The sequence below is a fragment of the Pistacia vera genome, unplaced genomic scaffold, assembly GCF_008641045.1.
Source record: "Pistacia vera cultivar Batoury unplaced genomic scaffold, PisVer_v2 Contig318, whole genome shotgun sequence".
Taxonomy (NCBI): domain Eukaryota; kingdom Viridiplantae; phylum Streptophyta; class Magnoliopsida; order Sapindales; family Anacardiaceae; genus Pistacia; species Pistacia vera.
In genome coordinates, this window is record NW_022196133.1 from 264,943 (window position 1) to 288,268 (window position 23,326).

Consider the following 23,326-nt stretch of genomic DNA (forward strand, 5'->3'; position numbering starts at 1 on the left):
AGGACTTGAGAAAAAAATTGATGAAAAGCATCATGAGTTATCAGAACAGATAGAGGATCCTCACACCACCTTGAATGCAAGAGTGGATTTTATAGAGGAGTTGGTGAAGAACACAAAGGCTGCTAAAAGTGATGCTCATATTGATGATGATGTTGCCCCTACTGATGATCCAAATGTTGTTGTTGTCGATCAAGAACAAGAGAAATCACAAGCAGTTGATCCTTATGTTGTCCCTAATGTTGATGTTGTTGTTGCCCCTAATGATCAAGAACAAGATCAAACTCATGCTGCTCACACGATTGATCCTGAAGCTATAGTCCCTTAAGCTGGTGATCAACAAGATCCAGCTCCTTCAACAAGTGTGGCAGAAGTGCCTAAACCTGCTTAGCTTGCACGTGGAAAGAAGAAGCTGAAAACAACGACATCTAGGAAAAAATTTCCCAGTAGGAGATCCACCAGATCATCACTTATGAACAAAGAAGGGGAGTAGTTTTGACGTGAGTTTGCTGTGATAACATAGGAATGGAGAGTGGAAATGGTTGATGTGGTGACATTGAAGAAGAAATGTTGATTAATGAGAAGATGCTGATGAAACTTTATTTTTTGCTTTGATTGCTTGCAAAATTGATTTTTATTATCTATTTGTACTTTGATTAGCAGAATTTTTTTATTATTATTATCTGCTTGTTCTTTAATTTGAACTAATTGTTGATGTAGTTTTTTCCTTGTGTTTTTTTTGCAATGAACTGCTCTTTTATGTTTGCTGATTTTTTAACCAAGTTTGTTTATAAACTACATTTTCTGATGTTGTTATTTGCTGATGTTGTTTCTTTCATGTGCAGTGAACCAATCAGTCAATGTTTTATGCTTAGTTGGTTTGTTATCTGATTGCATATTGATTGATTGTGATGTAAACTGAACTAACCCTTATATGCTTTTGATTGCTAATCACTTAGTAGTGATTTGGTTTAGTTACTCAGGGGAGCATACTAATTGAGGGGAAGTTATTCAGTTTAGTTTTGAAAGATTTAATTCCTTTACCAAGTGAATTAAATCTAAGCAGAATCGGTTGCTAAGTTTATTTTAGTGTTCGTTCTTCATCATTGCAAAACAACCAACAATAAAACAATATAAAGAACCGCACAGTGCAGATTCCCAAAAAAAGGAACCAGAACTGAAACCGCACAGTACAGGTTCTTTAATTCAAGAAACCAGAACCTAAAATGCAGGTTCCGGTTCCTTTCCGGGGGTACCCTATAAAAAATCAATTACCCCCTATTAGTTTAAAAAATGACAAAAATACCTTAAAAGTTTACAAATACACCCCTAACAAATTTTGATTATTCATTCATTTGTGTCCAATGTAACTCATAACCTGTAATCTCTAAGCAACACTTGAATTCAATCAATTCATCACAATTCACATACAATTCGTTAATCAAAATCAAAACACAAACAATTATTCATCACAATTAATGTTATAATTGGTCAATTGGGTATTTATAATATACTAAATATAATTTAGTAAATTTAATATTATAAATTAGTAATGTTATAATTAATTAAGTGATCATACTACAANCTTGCAAAATTGATTTTTATTATCTATTTGTACTTTGATTAGCATATTTTTTTTTTTTATTATTATCTGATTGTTCTTTGATTTGAACTAATTGTTGATGCAGTTTTTTCCTTGTGTATTTTTACAATGAACTGCTCTTTTATGTTTGCTGATTTTTTTACTAAGTTTGTTTATAAACTACATTTTCTGATGTTGTTATTTGCTGATGTTGTTTCTTTCATGTGCAGTGAACCAATCAGTCAATGTTTTATGCTTAGTTGGCTTGTTATTTGATTTCATATTGATTGACTGTGATGTAAACTCAAGTAACCCTTTTGTGCTTTTGATTGCTAATCACTTAGAAGTGATTTGGTTTAGTTACTCAGGGGAGTATACTAATTGAGGGGAAGTTATTCAGTTTAGTTTTGAAAGATTTAATTCCTTTACCAAGTGAATTAAACCTAAGTGGAATGGGTTGCTAAGTTGATTATAGTGTTCGTTCTTTATCATTGCAAAACAACCAACAATAAAACAATATAAAGAACACCAGGGGTTTTTACATGGTTCGGCAACATGCCTACATCCATGGGCCTCATCCAGATGAAACCAATCCACTATGGTAAGCATTTACATTTCAATTACAAAGCCCAAGTTAAGCATAAGTTGCAAGAACACTTCCTATTTTACAATGCTTCAAACTCCACTCTTTGGTCAAACTTTGAACTACCACAACAAGCTCACGTTCACAAGACCACCTGGTCAGCCTTGAGCTCCTTTCAAGGATCAATACTGAAGATGCACTTCAGCTCCAAAAGCTTGAAATCCTATTAAGCATCACCAATGGAAATCCACGTTCCAGCCATGAACAAATAAACAAAGTGTAACCAAGGTATTTGTAAGCCTACCTAAGGCATATAAAACCTGATTCAAACAAAAGAAACCTCAAGGAATTTCTAGAGTAATATCTGAGGAATAATCAAGCTTGAAAAGAATTGCATTAGAGAAGATGAATATATAGAAAACTCGGGCACCAATGCAAGGGGACATGTGGCAAAGAATAACTTTATTGAATTCACCTTTGTAAAAGTTTGTTCCAAAATCAAGATGCCACCTATCAAAGAGAATAAAACTTTCCAGCACATTGAATATAAATTTGACAAGTGTTATGAATCACACAAATATCTCAAAAGAGAATAAAACAACTCATGCATTTTAGAAGCATAACACGTGTTACCCAAATAAATCTGCCAGATACGTTGTGATCACTCTGACTTAGAGGTGCTCACTTGATATAGCAAATAAACAACATAATAGAACATGGTTACTTTTAACACAAGGTCGTCACATTAGAAATTTAAACAATAATGATTGTGCAATATTCAAAGTGAAATGTTCATACCATGACATGTGTTACACCACTAGAATCATAAGTTGACAAAATAAATTACAAGTTTGATTTAACTTAATGCAAAACTGATTTTGATTGATGATATTGATTGTGTTTTGCTTAAGTTCTCTTTGATGCATTTTCTAACTTATCTCAATGCCTTAATGATTATGCTTCTTATGAGATGTGTTTTTATGTTGTGTTTCTCACTTATCTCTTGTTGTTGATTAAAGTTGTGTTTGAGAGAGGTGTGTTTGTGGAAGATTGTGCTTTGTTCATAAGTTTGACAAAGAGGGATATTGTAAGTATTTTTGTCAAATTATGAATTCAATGTGGTAACACTGATTTTTGATGTCGTGACATCACTTTGTTAATGCACAATTGTTTTATTGTTTTCTGGTGTCATAACACTACGTGTCCGTGTGAAGACACTTACCCAGCCAGATTTTATATATACATGTTGTGTCTCCATTTGATCAATATTAGGATTTTATCCTTATCTGAGACATGTGTAAGTGGTCCTAGTACACTTGTAATTAGCTCATTAGGTGGATCAGAAAATTTGTTTTGCTTTATTGTGGTCCATAGAAAGTTTGCTGAAAACTTTCCCAAAATGGCTAAACACAAAAAAGTTTGTCTGCTGGCTATCCCCTTGCATTAGTATGCAAGTTTCTTTATATTTGTCTTCTCCAATGCATTTTATTTCAAGCCTGAATATACCTCTAAAATTTCTCTGCATATTCTTTAAGGTTTCTTTTGTTTTGAATTAGGTTTCGTATGCTTTAAGTAGGCTTATAAATACCTTGTTACTTTGTGTTGTTCACGGGTGGAACGTGGGTATTCCATTGTTGATGCTTGATGGGATTTCAAGCTAACGAAGTTGAAGTGCATCTTTGGCATTGAACCTTGAGAGGAGCTCAAGGGTAACCAGGTGGTCTCATGGAGTGAAACTAGCTTGGTAGTTCCAAGTTCGACCAAAGGGTGAAGTTTGAAGCGTTTTCATAACAGAGAGTGTTTTGTAACTGATGCTTAACTTTGACTTTATAATTGAACCATAAATGTTTACCATAATGGATTAGCTTCATTTGGATGTGGTCCCATGGATGTAGGCAGGTTGCCGAATCATGTAAAAAAGTGTTATGTGCTTTACATTTGTCTTGGATGCATTGTTTATATTGATGTTAAAAAGCCAACACAAAACGCACAAATGAACATGTTAAGCCATTCCGCTTAGGTTTAATCAACTTGGTAAAGTGATTAAAAATTTCAACTAATACTATCAGTTGTGAATAGTTTCATCAATCGTGAGTGAATTATTCAAGAAGTCATCGTGTGAGTGTTATATAATTAATTTTATAGTGGATTTGATCTTTTCATTGAAGTGATTATTGATGTCCTCACAGTTTTTCTCTCATTAGAGTTTCCACATAAAAAAATAAAAAATAAAAAATAAAATTCTCTGTTTTGTGTTAAATCCATTAATCTTTGATAGGTTAGTAACTAAACATGATTTATTTTGGTTAATTAAATAAGGAGTTTGGTTTTAATTAATTAATGAGCAAGTTAATATAGTGAAGAGTTCAAGAATTAGTTCTAAAAGAGATTAATGGTTTATCAACAATTGTAACTGATATTAATCAAGATAGAAACGATTAACTAAGGTTAGTTCTAATAATACTCTCAATGGTTTACACAACATTGCGTAGAAGGTTCATTTCCAACGTCCAACTCACGATGACAAGTAATCAAAATAAAATAAAATAACGGGGAAATAGCTTTCTCCTTAATCAAATGATCGTTAGTCAAGTTTATTTACTAACATAATCTCGTATGAAAAGACTACACTACCCTTGTAAGGTGCTATTACAATAAGTTAAATTATTACTTCGATAGTTAAAATAAAGGATAAGTCAAAAATATTTTTATAGTTATTTTTTTATATTTAAATTTTTTATAAAAAAAAAAAAAAACTTACAAAGAAAAAAATATTTGATATTGATAAGATAAACCAAATAATTTAATCTTTATTTTTCATAACACTTCTCTCACTACAATTACAAAATAAAATTTTGNTTATAGAAAACTAAGGGTGTATTATTTACAATATAGTTAATACAATTTGTTGTTTCTGAAAATAAGAGTTTGTAGTTGAACTGTTTTTTAAGAACAGTTAGGGATTAATTTGTTTTACAATATGCACTTCCATTTCTCTAAATGGGCGATTAATTAGGTGAAGCTTAATCTTTTGTAATACTTGACCTATCTGACTTGATACTGCTATGTGCATGTATAATTTGGAGCATTAGACATGGGTCATGTACTCATGTTATGCTTTTTGAGTTGTTTTATAGTTTTATAAATGTAGTGATTGAAATTAGTGGGAGAATAATAAAACTTGGTGATAGTTTCTAACTTTCTATATTGTTGTTTGTTTAAATGATTTTGGTGAATTTATTTTATGTGAATTGTGATGAATAATTGTTTGTGTTTTGGTTTTGATTTGACGAATTGTATGTGAATTATGATGAATTGATTGAATTCAAGTGTTGCTTAGAGATTACAGGTTATGAGTTACATTGGACACAAATGAATGAATAATCAAAATGTGTTAGGTGTATTTGTAAACTTATAAGGTGTTTTTGTTATTTTTTAAATTAATAGGGGGGTAATTGATTTTTTATAGGGTACCCCGGAAAGGAACTGGAACCTGCATTTTAGGTTATGGTTCCTTGAATTGAAGAACTTGCAGTATGTAGTTCTGGTTCCTGGTCCGGTTCCTTTTTTTGGGAACCTACATTGTTTGGTTCCGGTTCCCCCGAAAAATGTAGTGTACCCAGAACTGCTCACCCCTAATGATTACAGTAGGTTTACCTGATTGTTTCCCTTAAGAACAAAAGCTAAGGATTAATCCATTTTTATCAAATTTCACCATTTAGCAGAAAGACAATTCAATCATAAGCTTAAGTGTCTACAATCTGACTAGGGAGGTGAATACAAAGGTTTAGCTCCTTACCTTACTCAGGCTGGCATTCACATTAGATATTCCTATGCATATGTCCACCAAAAAATGGTAGAAGTGAAAGGAAACATAGACATGTAGTTGAGATTGGACTTACCTAACTTGCATATGTTAGTAATTGATGTACCATACGCAGCGGAAAAACAAAAAATTCAATCGGTAAATCAATTACCTTTCTTTGCCAAGATCCGATTATAGATTATACCGTTTACATGTTTATAAACAAAATCTGTATAAAGTAAATCCATTCAAGGATTAGAATACTTACGTACGTTTGGAGACTTCTCCGAATATCTCTGACTTTGGACAAGAACACTGTTCACGGTTACTGTTAACTGCTTACTATTCATGATTACTATTCACCATCTATTGTTCACGTGATTTTTCGCCAATCGATTCAAAGTAGGATCGCACTCACAGAAGTCCACATGAAGATAATCTGTAGAACTCTTGATTATTTTGCTAGAACAATCAAGGCCTTCAAGAATCAAGAAAGAAGAACAAGAAAATTTTTCTTCTTGAGAGAGAGAGAGAAACATGGTGGTTAGGGTTTTAACTGAATGAATAATTCTCCTATGTTTTATAAGTTGCACTTATATAGTGCAACAATTAAAACTCTATTCCACTTAGGAATAGCCATGGGCTCCAACCCTAGTTTACCCTTGCAACCAAACACATCCTTCATGGTATTTTAATTAATTAATTATTATTATTATAATTAAATTAAATTAATATATATTAATATATTAATATTTAATTAATAATAATAATAATAATTCACTTAAACGTATATAGAGATATATTTAAATATAATCTCACTAATTTAATTTTAATATTAAAATTAAATATAGGCAACAACCTCAACAAATTTAATTGCAGTGTGAGATTACCAAAATATTCCACTTAGGAATAGCCATGGGCTCCAACCCTAGTTTACCCTTGCAACCAAACACACCCTTTATGGTATTTTAATTAATTAATTATTATTATTATAATTAAATTCAATTAATATATATTAATATTTTATTAATAATAATAATTCACTTAAATATATATAGAGATATATTTAAATATAATCTCACTAATTTTATTTTAATATTAAAATTAAATACAAGCAACAACCTTAGCAAATTTAATTGCACTGTGAGATTACCAAAATACCCTTTTGTCCTAAAAGATGAAAATACCCTTCTCACAAATATAAAGTACCATCGTGTTATACTTTAAATGACACATACAGAGAATACGTTGCTATTAACTTTAGGCGACAACAACACATATTTTATCGCACTACATGTTCGGCGACAAAACGTCACATTTCGTCACTGTATACGTTAAGCTACGCATACAATTATAATGTTGCTATTAACTTTATGCAACAAAAATGCATATTTCGTCGCGGTATATTGTAGGCGAGCAAAATTCACATTTCGTCGTGGTATACGTTAAGTGACACAAACACACATCTTGTCGCGGTATACGTTAAGCTACAAAAACACACATCTCGTCGCGGTATATGTTAAGCTACAAAAACACACATCTCGTCGCTATATATGTTAAGCTACAAAAACACACATCTCGTCGCAGTATAGAGTAGGCGACACAATAGAGAGTACGCCGCTATTAACTTTAGGCGACGACTGTAATATTTCACCGGTAATTAGTTTTAGCGACGAAAATGGTATAGGCGACAATTTTTTGGTTTGTCGCCAAATTTAGCGACGACTTTAACAAATTGTCACCTAAAATCAAGCGCGACATGCCTACCGCGACGATCATGGCGACGATTTTTTTTCGTCGCTAAACATATACCGCAACAATTTCTAGGTTTTTAACAACAAAAAAATTTGTAGCTAAAGCCCTTTTGTTGTAGTGCAATGACAGGAATATTAAATTGGGTTGAGCATCACTCAATTCCATTGTAGCCACAGATTTAGTGTCATTGCCATTTACTGAATTACCAGTGAGATAACTGCTCCCGTACCCAAGAGTGATGAATCCTTTGTCGATCCACCCTAGTCTTGATACCCTTCTCATATAGCAATCACTATTGTATTGATGCTCTAAATAGAACTACGTTGGGCTAGTGTCAAACTACACCAATGGTGCACAAGACGCTCTAGTGATCTCAAGTCTAACGATCATATGCACCACATCTGTTAGAGGATTTATTCTATAGATACTAGGGTTACCATCCATATGGAATCCACTGTCCAGTGAACTTGCCTCTAGTAAGCACCCATGCGTTATACCAGGTTATCGACAAACAACCTTGACAAGTGAGATCAGCACTGCCTTTCGACAGGGCGTTCACTACTATGATAGGTTACCTTATTATCGATGTCCTTAGTCAGAATAATACTAGGGCTACAGAATTTCTAGAATGGCCACCATATGTGATCATAGGGTTCTCACTATCAAGATTTGAAACACTTGATACCTCGTCATGGTTCTACCATCCTAAGGACATATATCATATATACACGATATGAAGAATTGCCTTTTATAATAAATAAACATTTATTACAGAGTCAATTTACAATAATTGATTGGCTCTAGGGCACCTACTCTAACAATCTCCCACTTGCACTATAGCCAATCATTTATGTATTAATACCGAATGACCTTAAGTGTTTTTCATGCTTTGTTGCGACAGAGGCTTGTCAGTGAATCGACGAGATTGTCATCCGTATGCACTTACTAATCTGTACATCTTTCCTCTCAACACTTCTCTGATGAGATGAAAATGTCTGAGTATGTGTCTGGACTTCTGGTGAGACCGTGGTTCCATGCTTGAGCAATTGCTCCATTGTTATCACATAGACATCTATCGGATCAACAATCATGGAAAACACACCAGTTCGGTGACGAACTTCTTAATCTAGACTGCCTTCTTGGGCATCGGGTAATGCAATATACTCAGCCTCCATTGGAGAGCCGATATAGTGCTTTGCTTGGAGCTCTTCCAGCTTACTGCACCCTCTTGAGACAAAATGCAAACCCTGACTATGATGATAATCATCTTTATCCATTTGGAAACTACATCACTATCCTCTTACAGTGAGCCATCTTCCCCTCCATAAACCAAGAACATGTCCTTAACTCTTCAGGTATAAGAGTGTCTTGACAGCTATCCAGTGACGTTCCCTGGATCCGATTGAAATTACTACAAGTGCAACGCACATGAGACATTAATCCAAGTACATAACATGGCATATATGATGGATCCAATTGCTGACACATATGTGATCCTCTTCATTCTATCTCTCTCATCGTGTATTTTAGGACACATCCTTAGAGAGATAGACACAATGTGACATCGAAATAAATCTCTTCTTGGATTCTTCCATACTGAATCTCTCAATACCTTGTCAATGTATGTACTCTGACTTAGGCCAAGCAACCTACGCGATTATCTTGGTAGATTTTTATTCTGAGGATGTAGGCTGCTTCCTTTAAGTCTTCATGGAGAAGCACTTGGATAACCAAGTTTTTACCGCTGCAAGTTGGATATCTCCCGATGAGAAATATGTCTTTGACATACACCACTAGGAATGCCACTGCGCTTCCACTCACTTTCTTGTAAACACATGGCTCACCTTGTTCTTGACAACGAAATCTTTACGGCTTATCAAAACGAATGTTCGTCTCCTTGAAGTTTGCTTGAGTCCATAAATGGATCTCTACAACTGCATACCTTCTCAGCTTGCCTATCAAGAACGAAAACATCGGGTTGTGTCATATACACATCCTCCAAGGTTTACGCTTAGGAAAGCCATTTTGACATCCATTTGCCAAATCTCATAATCATGATATGCAGCAATCACAAGCATACACTACAACATTATGCATTTCTAGCCATGGTGTTCATTGTAGCTAAAAGTACGAATTGCGTAGCATATGGTTTAGCTACGAATGCAATGTTGTAGCTATCGTAGCTAGGGTGGCGCAGCTAAAGTTAGCATGTAACTTTTTACTACGTAACTAACAATTTATATTTTTTGCTATGGATGAGATTAATATGTAACTAAAAACTTATATGTTTTCCATATAATAATAAGCTTGTAGCAAAAGCTTTGCCTTTATAGTCATGGAGAATAGTCTGTATAGCTATGTTTGCATTTTATGCACAAATATAAATTTAAACTAAACTTGAAAATTTTTGCTACAAAAATAATGTCTATGACAAATATATCAACATTTTAGCTATGTAACCACAAATTTGTAACTAAATAAAAAGATTATTACTACATATATCATGAGTTGTAGCAAATATTAAATTATTTGCTACAAACATATAGAAATCATATTATAATAACATTAACACTAACAGCCAAAAACAAAAGGAAAAGAACCGTTGACAGTGGCTTATATAATAATATGATATGATATTAAATAATGAATTACTATAATATATGATATTGATATAAAACCAATTCATTATTTAATATCACATTAACTTAGAATAAGAATATAAAATAAAGTGGTTGAATATTATAATCTTCATGTTGGCCAAATAGCAAATACAATTAAGCATAAATTGGCTATATTGGTTATGAATGTCTTAAAGTATTAATTAAAGTTGCAAAGAACCCACATGAAAGTGATAAAACCAGCAGCAAACTAATAAACATATTTGCTATCAATATTTAAATGTTTAAAACCAAACCAAATTGATACAAAAATAAACAAAATAATCTAAATAAAGTAAAACAAAAAAATAAACTTACTAGTACTTTAAGGAGACCCAAGGAAGTTAGTAGCACTGGGTCTTCTTCAAACAATTAGAGTACGTTATGATATTCTTAAACCCACTCTAACTGAAACAAAACAAAGGAACAAAACAAAATTAGAAGTAAGACTCCAAAAACAAACAATTGGGAGTATTGTTAGTTAGGGTTCAAGGAATTAGAGATAAAGTTTGTGATAAGAAGGGAAACAAGAAAAACTTAATTTCACTTACTTGATTAACCAAAACCATGTGATTTATTTGGAGCGAAGTCCTGTTTAGGAATTTCATTTTGAAGAGCAAGTGTCATGACTGGAGAAGACAAATACCATAAAAAAAAAAAAAAAGGTATTTTAGAAAAGCTAATAAGAACACTTTATAGTTCATATTAAGCCATTCATCTTATCACCTAATATCAAAGAAACAATTGAACCCAAAACCAGAAGTCTAACACTCGAATGAGAAACAAGGGGCGTACAAAGTTGAAGACTAACAGGTAGGAAGTGAATCGGCGATCTTTGGCATTGGGAGAACTCAGAGATTGGCACTAGAGATTTGATTTCGACGAGCGACGACCTCTTCTTTTTTTTTTCCTTCTCCAATTCGTGAAATTACAAACCCCAGATTCAGTTTTTGTTTTATGTATTTGACTTTTGATTTGTAAAATAAAATGACAGAAAACCCCCATTTTTTAAGAATACTTTTTTTACCCCAGGTCCTGGAGGGCACCATACCTAGGTTCTGATTCTGGTTCTTGGTTCCTACACCATAGGAACTGGAACTGGAACCGGAACGGAACCAACCGGTTCCACAAAATGGGAACCAGAACTTACCCTATGCAGGTGGTTTGGGTAGGAACTGAAACGGTTTCCCATGTACCTGTTGGTTCCGTTCAGTCCTGTTTCATGCTCACGTAGCAACAATAGACTTGACCTAATTAAATAATAATAAGGTCCATGGGCTAAGCTATTTAAATAATAATAAGGTCCACCATAACTAAGGTTAAACAAAGTATCTTATTAATTATCTTATAATTTATGAGTATATAAATTATTATTAATTATTCACATTTAAAAAGATAAATACATATATGATGAAGAAATTATATCATATTAAGATAAATAATTTGAATTAAATGATGAAAAGATAAATATTTTAGCCACAAGCTTATTATGGTCTCATGTGATTCAATTAAGTTCAATTTTATAAGCAAAATTATTCTTATATAAACAATACGAAAAGATATTATGAATTAAATACAAGTGGTTTGAATCAATTGCAATTGATATCTTGAGAACAATTTATTAAATTACAAGGAGACGAGAGCCACTTAAATCCACCATTGCTAAGCTCGTAATGAATTCTTATTTCTTGTTCATAAAAGAACTTGCAAATAAATCTCCAACTTAAACAATGATTTTTTTTTTTTTTAAAAAAAGGTAATTTGCTGTATTTTAATAATTTAATTTGTATCATATCTCCTATAATATTAACTGTATTTCATATGATTAATTTGTTTTTTTTCTATTCTTGCATTTTTATATATAATTAACAATAAACAAACGTTGTCATTCTCAAATATTAATAGTATTATAAAGCTATTCATCATCATCATCTAAAACATACATACAAGTCCATATAACAAATATGTAACATTACCAATTTTATAATATCTCATATCCCATACCTAAAATCATCTATATTTCATGAAGTGTTAGTTTAAATCATCATAAAAAAACAAAAACCTCAAAGGTATTGTGTATATTGTTGTAGTGAAAACTATAGCTTCGAAGGAGAAAATCTTATCACTAAAATTATTTCAATTAGTTATAAATATTGACTTTTATAGCTGTAAATATGTATTTGTTACAGTTTTCCTTTCTGTAGCTAATTTTCGTAGCTATATGTGTATATTGTTGTAGTGATAATCTGGATGGATTTAATCATGGCAATCGGCGAAAAGGTTTCCTCATAGTCGATATCATGAATTTGTTTGAAACCTTTGGCAATCAGTCGTGCTTTATAAGTGTGCACCTTGCCATCCATGTCAGTCTTCTTCTTGAAGACTCATTTACACCCTATGGGTTTTACCCCATCAGGTGGTTCTACCAGAGTCCATACTTGGTTCTAGTACATGGAGTCCATCTCAGATTTCATGGCTTCAAGCCATTTAATGGAATCTGGATCCAATATAGCGTCTTCATAGGTTCTGGGTTCATCGTCTTGGTAGACAAGTATGTCACCATGTTGAGTCACAAGATAACCGTATCTCTTAGGCTCATGGCGTACTCTCCCATATCTACGTAACTCCTGTGCTACTTGAGGTGGTTCACTTTGATCCACAAGTTGTAGAGTAACCTCCTCCTGATGTTCAACCACTGCTTGTGGCACATCTTCCTGTCCTTCATCTATATATCTCGTGGCTCTAGAACTTCATTGAGTTCTACTTTTCTCCCACTAGTACTTCTTAGAAAAAATTCCTTTTCTAGGAAGACACCAGCTTGAGCAACATTACACTCTTTTGGATGGTAGAAATAATATCCTTTGGTCTCTTTAGGATACCCCACAAATATACATTTGTAGGATTTTGGGCCCAGCTTGTTCGAAGTCAATTTCTTGACATAAGCTTCACAACCTCAAATCCTTAGATGGGCTTTCGCCCATTCCATAGTTCAAATAGAGTCTTGTCTACAGACTTTGACGGCACACGGTTCAAAATGTGAGTTGCAGTCTCTAGGGCATAACCCCAGAATGATGCAGGTAAATCACTAAAACTCATCATGGACCTAACTATGTCAAGTAAGGTCATATTCCTCCTTTCAGACACTCCATTGTGTTGGGGTGTATACGGAGGGGTGAGTTGTGATACTATCCCACATTCCTTCAGGTATTCAGAAAACCCTGAGCTTAAGTATTCACCTCCTCGATCCGACCGAAGAGCTTTAATACTTTTACCCAATAGATTCTGTACTTCATTCCTGAACTCTTTGAACTTATCAAAGACTTTAGATTTATGTCTCATGAGGTAGACATAACCATATCTACTGAAATCATCAGTAAATGTGATGAAGTAGGAATATCCACTTCTGACTTCAACTGTTAGTGGACCACATACATCACTATAGATGATGCCTAACAGTTCAGTGGCCCTTTCACTTTGTCCTATGAAAGGTGACTTGGTCATCTTGTCTAAAAGGCATGACTCGCATACCTCAAATGACTGGAAGTCAAAAGGGTTCAAAACTGCATCCCTTTGAAGTTTTGCAATGCGGGTCTAATTAACATGACCCAATCTACAATGCCAGAGGTATGTATGGTTTTGTTCGCTATGTTTAGCTTTCTTAGTTTCAACGTTAAGAATATCCTTATTATTCAAATCAAGAACATATAATCCATTTTATAACCTTGCAATTCCAAATAGAATACCATTCAAACTAAAGGACAACAATCCATTAGAAATCTCAAAACGATATCCTATATTATCCAAAGCGGATACTGAAATAATGTTTCTAGAAATCGCAGGTATAAAATAATAGTCTTTGAGTTCTAATAATAAGCCTAAAGGCAAAGACAAACAATAAGTCCCTATAGCTAATGCAGCCATATGTGCTCTATTTCCAACTCGTATGTCCACTTCTCCCTTGGCAAGCAATCTACTCTACCTTAGTCCTTGCACATCAGTACAAATTTGGGTACCACATCCTGTGTCAATGACCCAAGATGTTGAATGAGAGAAGTTAATCTCAATTATAAACATACCTGAAGTCGAAGCATCTGACTTCTTCTTGTTTGCAAAGAAAGCATTGCAGTGCTTCCTCTAGTGGCCAGACTTGCCACAATAGAAGCAGCTACCTTCCCACCTTTCCCAATGCCACCCGCAGACTTGAGAGCATCATGTCCTTTAGGCTTAGGCTTCGGATTGGCCTTGGCCTTTCCCTTGCTCTTACCATTTTCTTTACTGGCAGCTACCAGTAAAACAGGCTTGGACTTTTTCAAGTCTTGTTCTGCAGTCCTTAGCATGTTCAAAAGCTTCGATAGGGTTTTTGCGTTCATATTGAAATTCATTATGAACGGTGCATAAGAGTCAGGCAAGGATTGCAGAATTAAATCCACTTGTAATTCTGCATCCAACTCAAACCCCAAAGTCTTAAGCCTCTCCATGTGCTCGATCATTTTGAGCACATGAGGGCCAGCTTGGGCTCCCTCGGTCATGCGACTTCCAAACAGTGCTTTTGACACCTTGTACTTCTCATGTCGAGCATTCCCTTCGTAAAGCTCCTTGAGGTGTAGAATAATGACAGCAGCGTCCATATTCTCATGCTACTTTTGCAGCATTAGTGTCATCGATGCTAACATCAAGCATTGAACGCCATCAACATCATCAAGAAATTTTTGATAAGTATCCTTTACTTCCTGAGTGGCATCAGGATTAGGCTCAGCCATGTATGGCTTATCAAGGATACACAATTTATTTTCGAATTTAAGTATAATCCGAAGATTATGATACCAGTTTGAGAAATTGGATCCATCCAACCTGTTTTCTTTTCGATTATCAATCACGGTTCATAATGCTCATTTTTAAGTGAATCTACAATTCAGAAAGGTAAAGTCAATATAATGTTTATTATTTCTTACTATGGTCTTTTATTAAAAAACACTTCCACTATTTTTCTCAAGCCAATAGCCCTCACTATTAACTCGGGAAAGCCCATTGGCTTTCCTAATGGACTGAGATCCCATCTAGCCCATTTCAAACCTTCTCTGTGGTAAACAAGCCAAAATGGGTTGATTAGATAGGCCAAAAAACTTAATCCACACTAGTTGATAGCTCCACTACCAACCTCAAATGTGAAGTAAGCCAACAAGCCAATCACACAATCCAATGGCCTAGCCATCATCCTCAAGTGTGATTCCCAGTGTCAATAGAGTGGACACTACATGTCACCATATACACTCAATATGTGTACTTCTCTACTATGCCTATGACGTGTTTACCAACTTTCACTATGACAAACAAGCAAAACTGTCATTTTAAATCGACTCATCATTATTAAGGAAAACTCCAATGAATTTTAACCTCCCACTGGTAGAAGTGTACCCTTCGCTGTGGCGAACAAGGTTCTGACGAACAGTGGTCTGATTAAAACCATGGTGATGGAAGACATACGTGACTGAATATATCTTATTTGAGGGTTTTTATTTATTGTCTCACCAAATTATTATCTTTGTTAGAATGTCATTGTTTGGCATGTTATTGAACATTCAACCTTAGCATACATTCTAAACAAAATAAAATGTGTCGGTACATGGCCCACTAAAACTGATTTCCTCGAGCCTAGAGGAATTGGTGGGTCAACCTAGGGTTTAAAAATAAATCTTGGATCTTCAAGTTATTCCTCTTCATACCTCCTTCGTTTCTTCTTTATGATCATTACAAATAATTTTATAACAAAAAACCTATTCTAATTTAAAGCAATAAAGTAGAAACCTCGCGTTACATACTAGGGGAGTGAGATGAGGAGAAGAAATACATGGAGATTTAAGAGAGAGAGGCAAGACTCATAGGTCCTATTTGTTATAAAAAAATTATAAACAAACCCAATAAACAATAAACAATAGGTCAAAGGCTCATGTATCGGGCATCATGCAATTATCAAACAAGAACATTGCATACATTAAAAAACAATCAATTTTTGAATTGGGTGGGTTGAATTATCAAGTTACCACCTTAAACGTGCAGAATGAATATTGACTTTAAAGGTTCAAAAAACTTCAATTTAGCCCCTATGCGAAAAATGGAAAGCAAAAACGGAACAGTAGGTTTCTTGCCGCGGCGAAGAAATTCTTCGCCCTAACAAAGTTCATGCACACAGGGTCGCTGCGTCGAAGTTTTATTTTGCCGCGGTGACCGTGAACTTCTAGAAAACACAAATCGTTCTAGAGAGTTTTATGCCACGGCGAAGTTTTATTTCACCGCGACTAGCTTCACTTTTTGCATCTCGCTGCAGCAAAGTGTTATTTTGCCGCGGCTAACGCCGCAAAAATAGTTAATCAGGCACAGTAACGTCTTTTGCAATTTTTCACATAATGACACGAATCCAAATCAAATTGAATGCTTAAACATTCTACCAGGACACCATCCAACCAATAAACATTCAATCAACACATTATTTAATCAACTGATTAATTAAGACATTCAACACATAAAATTTTTCAAGATTTAAAAAAAAATACACTTCAAATCATGCAATAACATGTTATCAAACAAATATACATGTTATCAAACATCAATTGAACAATATAATCTAATACCCGAGGCTTTGATACCACTGTTAGTAATTGATGTACCATATGCAGTGGAAAAACAAAAAATTCAATCGGTAAATCAATTACCTTTTTTTGCCAAGATCCGAGTATGGATTATACCATTTACATGTTTATAAACAAAATCTATATAAAGTAAATCCATTCAAGGATTAGAATACTTACGTACGTTTGGAGGCTCCTCCGAATATCTCTGACTTCGGATAGGAACACTATTCACTATCTACTGTTCATGGTTATTGTTCACTGTCTACTGTTCACAGTTACTTTTCACCGTCTACCATTCATGTGATTTTTGGCCAATCGACTCAAAGTAGGATCACACTCACAGAAGTCCACAAGAAGATAATCCATAGTAACCCTTGATTATTTTGCTAGAACAATCAAGGGCTTCAAGAATCAAGAAAGATGAACAAGAAAAGTTTTCTTCTAGAGAGAGAGAGAGAGAGATAGGGTGGTTAGGGTTTTAATTGAATGAATAATTCTCCTATGTTTTAATTTTAAGTTGAACTTATATAGTGCAACAATTAAAACCCTATTCCACTTAGGAATAACCATGGGCTCCAACCCTGGTTTACCCTTGCACCCAAACACACCCTTTATGGTATTTAATTAATTAATTATTATTATAATTCAATTCAATTAATATATAATAATATATTAATATTTAATTAATAATAATAATTCACTTAAATATATATAGAGATATATTTAAATATAATCTCACTAATTTAATTTTAATATTAAAATTAAATACAGGCAACAACCTCAGCAAATTTAACTACACTGTGAGGTTACCAAAATACCCTTTTGTCCTAAAAGATGAAAATACCCTGCTCACAAATTGATTCTTAAATTATCTTCTAAGTGTGTGACCCATAGGCTCCTCATTATATCGGCAGTGTGTAGTATCACGATTAATACTAATTAATCGTCTCACTATACACAGACCAAGATTGACCCCTAACAAGGCATCATGGCCACCCGATAGATGCAGATTCAGCAAAACCGTAGCTTGTCAATGATATGGTTACCGTGCAATCAAATCATTTCATCAACTGTTATCTCATCGAGACTAAGGTACAGAAATAGTGTCAACCTCATATATCCTCGACATGTTTGTATTCAGTTACTAGACCAATGACAGGAATATTAAATTGGATTGAGTTGATCTGTAACCACAGATTTAGTGTCATTGCCATTTACTGAATTACCAGTGAGATAACTTCTCCCGTACCTAGGAGTGATGAATCTTTTGTTGATCCACCATAGTCTTGATACACTTCTCAATGTAGCCAATCACTACTGTATTGATAGCTCTGAATAGAACTACGTTGGGCTAATGTCAAACTACACCAATTGGTGCACAAGGCGCTCCGGTGATCTTAAGTCTAAGGATCACATGCACCACCATCCATTAAAGGATTTATTCCATAGACACTAGGGTTACCATCCATATGGAATCCATTGTCTAGTGAACTTGCCTCTAGCAAGCACCTATGCATTGCACCAGGTTGTTGGCAAACAACCTTGACAAGTGAGATCAGTCACTGCCTTTCGACAGGGTTGTTCAACACTATGATAGGCTTACCGTATTATCTATGTCCTTGGTCAGAATAATACTAAGGCTATAGACGTTTCGAGAATGGCCACAATATGTGATCATAGGGTTCTCACTATTAAGATTTGAAACACTTGATACCCTTATCATAGTTCTACCATCCTAAAGACATATATCATTACATACACGATATAAAAGAATATGCCTTTTATTGATAAATAAACTTTTATTACAAAGTCAATTTTACAATAATTGTTGGCTCTACGACACCTACTCTAACAGCACAAGCATCCATGCCTTTGCATTATTGGTAGCTTGCGTTTGAGACTATTGTGTTTTTAATTAACAGAATGCCTACTTCAGTTTTGGACTTTAATTCTCCTTATCAGACACTTTCTACAAACCTTCTCTGTGTACTTCTTTAAAAAATTTGGTTGTGCTTGCTTTCCTTATTTGAGAGACTTCAATAAGCACAAGTTTACTTTTCATAGCTCAAAGTGTGTCTTTGTAGGCTACAACTTAGTTCACAAAGGGTACAAATGCCTTAGTTCTAAAGGCAAAATCTTCATAACTCCCAATGTCAAATTTAATGAGTCTGAATTTCCCTTCACTTCTAATTTTCAGTCTTCTTGTTCTCCTTCCTCAGAACCACCAGATGTTGAGCCTATTTCCAATTCCTTCAATTTACATTTTTCTTTAGTCAATTTTCCTATTTCTTCTAAATTTAGTGATATATCTCCTCCAGTAGTAACCTGTTCCAAAGCAAGTCCTAGCTTAGCAATTTGTAAGCAAACTTCTACTTCAACTAATGATCATCATTTAGAAACCACAGCAACCTCAAACACTGAACCTCATATCACTCCAAAAATTATTCTCAGACCACAGCAACCCTAAACATTGAACCTTGGACCATTAGTAAAAATTATTCTTAGTTTGTAGTAGCCCCAAACACTGAACTTCGGACCACTTCCAAAAACCATTCTTAGTCCACAACTATTTCCCATACAAAGCCTCAAATTTCCCAAAGTCCATCAACCTTGTCTCCTGCTCCTCGGTTTAACTTTATTACAGACTCACTTTCTTCTCATAAATTACATATGTATACTACTTCTTTTATAGCTCCAACAACACTATCCTCTCCACAAACACATTTACCCTCTAATACCTCTGTTTCCCTTTCTAGTTGCTTACCATAAATAGATCTAAGTTCATCCAAATTTAACACGACCATGCCTCAAATCTCCAGTCCTACACTGCCAGCTTGTCCTCTTGCAGTTGATCTCACTCTATCACAATTTTCTGACATCCCCACTACTTCCAAACCTGCCATAAATACACATCCTATGCAAACTAGAACTAAAGCAAGTGCCTACAAACCAATTACTTTCACTAAAACAGGTGCTCCTAAAACCACTACTCTTCTCATCACTGGAAAATCTCTTGTCCATTCTGAACCCTCTTCAGCAAGAGAAGCTCTTGCTAGTGACCATTGGAAAGAGGCAATGCAACTTGAGTATGATACCCTTGAAAAGAACAATACATGGATCATGGTTCCTTTCTCTTCCGACATGCATATAGTGGGAAACAAATGGGTTTTTAGGACACAATATCATGCTGATGGTTCATTGCAGAAGTACAAAGCCAAGCTTGTTGCTAAGGGCTTTCAATAAAATCTTGGGCTAGACTATTTTGAGACCTTTAGCCTAGTTGTAAACCTTCTACAATCAGGGTGCTTTTGGTTCGGGGAATGTTCTATTGTTGAAAAGGTAGGAATACCACCGAGATAGATTATCTTGAAGATTACAGGGGAATATTATATCAATATGTTTGGGTAGATTAGTAGGTATAAATAATTAAGATGTTTGGTGGGAAGAATGAAATATTATCAATAGAGGCTTTTACTGAATTGCCCTTCCTTTTTAATATTATTATTATTATTATTATTATTATTATTTAAATAAATTTTTTAACCCCCTATATTTGAGAATTTAGCTAAAACACCCCCAATAACAAAGTTTAAATTTTAACAATATACCCTCAGCCACTCGAGACTACCACCAACCGCCAGCCATCATTGCCAGCCACCAGCGTAAGTCACTAACTGTTTTGGCTATTTTCAACCAGATCGAATGCCAAAAATAGCTAGATTATCGTGGATTTGGTCAGAAACGACCACAAATGGCCGATCTATTCTGGTCGTTTCTAGCCAGATCCATGACAATCTGACTATTTTTAGCCTTCGATCTGGCCAAAAACAGCCAGATCAGCACATGACCACTAGATCTTGCCAGTCGTGCGTCAATCTAGTGACTATTGTCGATGGCTGGGGGTATTTTGTTAACTTTTATTAAACTTTTTGTGGTTGAGGTGTTTTAGCTAAATTCTAAAATGCAGGAGGTTTGGGCTGATTATTATTTGGTAGACATTGGAGGTAAATTGTGTCCAGAATGGTATTTAATTAAGGGCAAAATGTGTATAAAATTAAGATTACCCCTATAATATTTAAATACCACCCCTTGAGGAGATAATCTGATTACCCCTATTTAACCCACAATAATCACTATTGGTATTGAAAGATTACCAAAATATTTTATTACTTGACAACCAAATAAGGGAATGTCCAGAATTAAAGATAGATTATCAGAGTTATCTTTCCAGAGCCCTAACCAAACACACTTTTAGAATCATTTTTACTCTTGTAGTCACAAATGGTTGGGACATCCAGCAGGTAGATGCCAACAATGCCTTCTTAAATGGCATCTTACATGAAACTGTGTCTGAGGGCTTTGAGAATCCTCACTATCCCTCTCATGTCTACAAGCTTAATAAAGCCCTTTATGGCCTTAAACAAGCACCAGGGGCTTAGTATGACAAGTTAAAGCAAGCCTTATTAGAGATAGGGTTTCATAATTTAGTGCTGATTCAAGTTTGTTCATTCTCAAACAACATTCTACAGTGACTTATGCACTAACATATTTGGATGATATACTCATCACTAGCTCAAGTCCATCTTATATCAGTCAATCGATTGAAGAATTAAACAATCAGTTTGCACTAAAGACACTTAGATAAGTGTAGTATTTTCTTGGTCTAGAGGCTTCAAGAACACCTTAAGGTCTTCACTTAAAACAAATCAAATACATTGTGGACTTGCTTACCAAAACCAACAAGCTAGAAGCCAATGCTTGTTCAACTCCTATGGCAGTTGGAACTAAGCTTTTCTCTACTGACAATGAAGTATTTAAGGATCCAAGTCTCTACAGAAACACTATAGGAGCACTCCAATACTTGACTCCCACCAAGCCAAATATAAGCTATGCTATAAATAAGCTCAGCCAGTTTTTTTCAAGCCCCCACTGAGCTCTAATGGCAGGCTTGCAAAAAGATTTATAGGTACATTAAAGGAACTCAGTTTCATGGTTTGCTATTTAGACCAACAACTTCTCTTAATATCGAATGCTATGCTGATGCTAATTGGGGAAGTAACCTAGATGACTGAAGGTCATCCAGTGGTTATTGTTTTTTCTTGAGGCTAATTTAGTCCAGTGGAGCTCTAGAAAACAAAGAGTAGTTGCTCTTTCTCTACTGAAGCTGAGTGTAAAGCCTTAGTACATACAGCAATTGAGATAGCCTGGCTACAATCCATGTTCACTGAATAGGCTTAAGTTTTTCTTCTCCCCCTGTCATATGGTGTGACAATGTGAGTGTTGGGGCATTAGCATCAAATCCTATTTTTCATGCTAGAACCAAGCATATCGAAATTGATGCTCACTACATCTGAGATCAGGTTCTTGCCAAGAAAGTTGTGGTTCAATATGTCCCTTCAAAGCTACAAATAGCTGATATTCTGACCAAAGCTTTGTCGGTTGCTCAGTTTCATGAGCTCAAACAAAAATTAACTATTATTTTAGTTAATGGTTCTAATGAAGCTCAATATGATGTTTTACAATAACTAATTTATTTGATCATTTACCAAGCTTTGCTACCACATCAGAATTCCTCTTCTGCACATTTGTTAATGTCTGATATTGGTTGTTGGTACATTATTAGTTAGTAGTACATTGCATTAGAGACAAAGTGGTTTGAATTTCAAAGCTACATTGTTGTAGTGTGTATGTGTAATATCCCACTTGAGGTACGTATTTAAGAGTTGTTGTATTAGTTAAAAGTTTATTGTTTTAACTTAAATTGAGTTTGTATGTGGAGTTGGTTGAATTGTTGCCTTGAAAATGGGTTGAGTTTTGGTGAAGATGGAAATCCAATCTTCGCCGGGGCGAAGAAGAAGCTTCGCCGCGGCGAGGAGGAGAAGTGGCATTACGGGTAGGTTCTGCCCTATTTCGCCGAGGCGACGAAAAATGCTTCGCCGCGGCGAAGAGCCTAAAACAAAGATTCTTGAGTTTTCTAGAGAATTCTTCTTTTGGGACACAATGACCATTCTACCCCTAATTAGTAGGAAAAGTGGGGAGTAAAATGAAAGGAAATTTAGTAGAGATTGTGTTTGTATGGGGGTGTGTTGTAAAGAATCAAAGGATATAGATGGAATTCCAAGAAAGGGCAGGGCAAAATGGGAAATGAAGCTTATAATAGAACTAAAAAGAGTGAAGTGTAGAGAAGCCCTTACCATCTTCATTCCACCGCCTCTTCCATTGCCCATATTCTCTCAATTTCTCCACCCATTTTTCCAAGATTTTCAAGGATTTAAGAGGGGTTTTGAGTAGATTTCATCTAAAGCTTTCTAAGGTAAG

General features: G+C 34.7%; 1 protein-coding gene across 1 annotated transcript; it reads left to right on the forward strand.

The window, feature by feature from the left end:
- The first annotated feature begins 19,810 nt into the window (after positions 1 to 19,810).
- LOC116136687 (uncharacterized mitochondrial protein AtMg00820-like) lies at positions 19,811 to 20,251 on the forward strand. The gene has a single exon (XM_031422361.1). It carries the CDS (start codon positions 19,811 to 19,813, stop codon positions 20,249 to 20,251), a length of 441 nt encoding a protein of 146 aa, XP_031278221.1.
- The last annotated feature ends 3,075 nt before the right edge of the window (positions 20,252 to 23,326 follow it).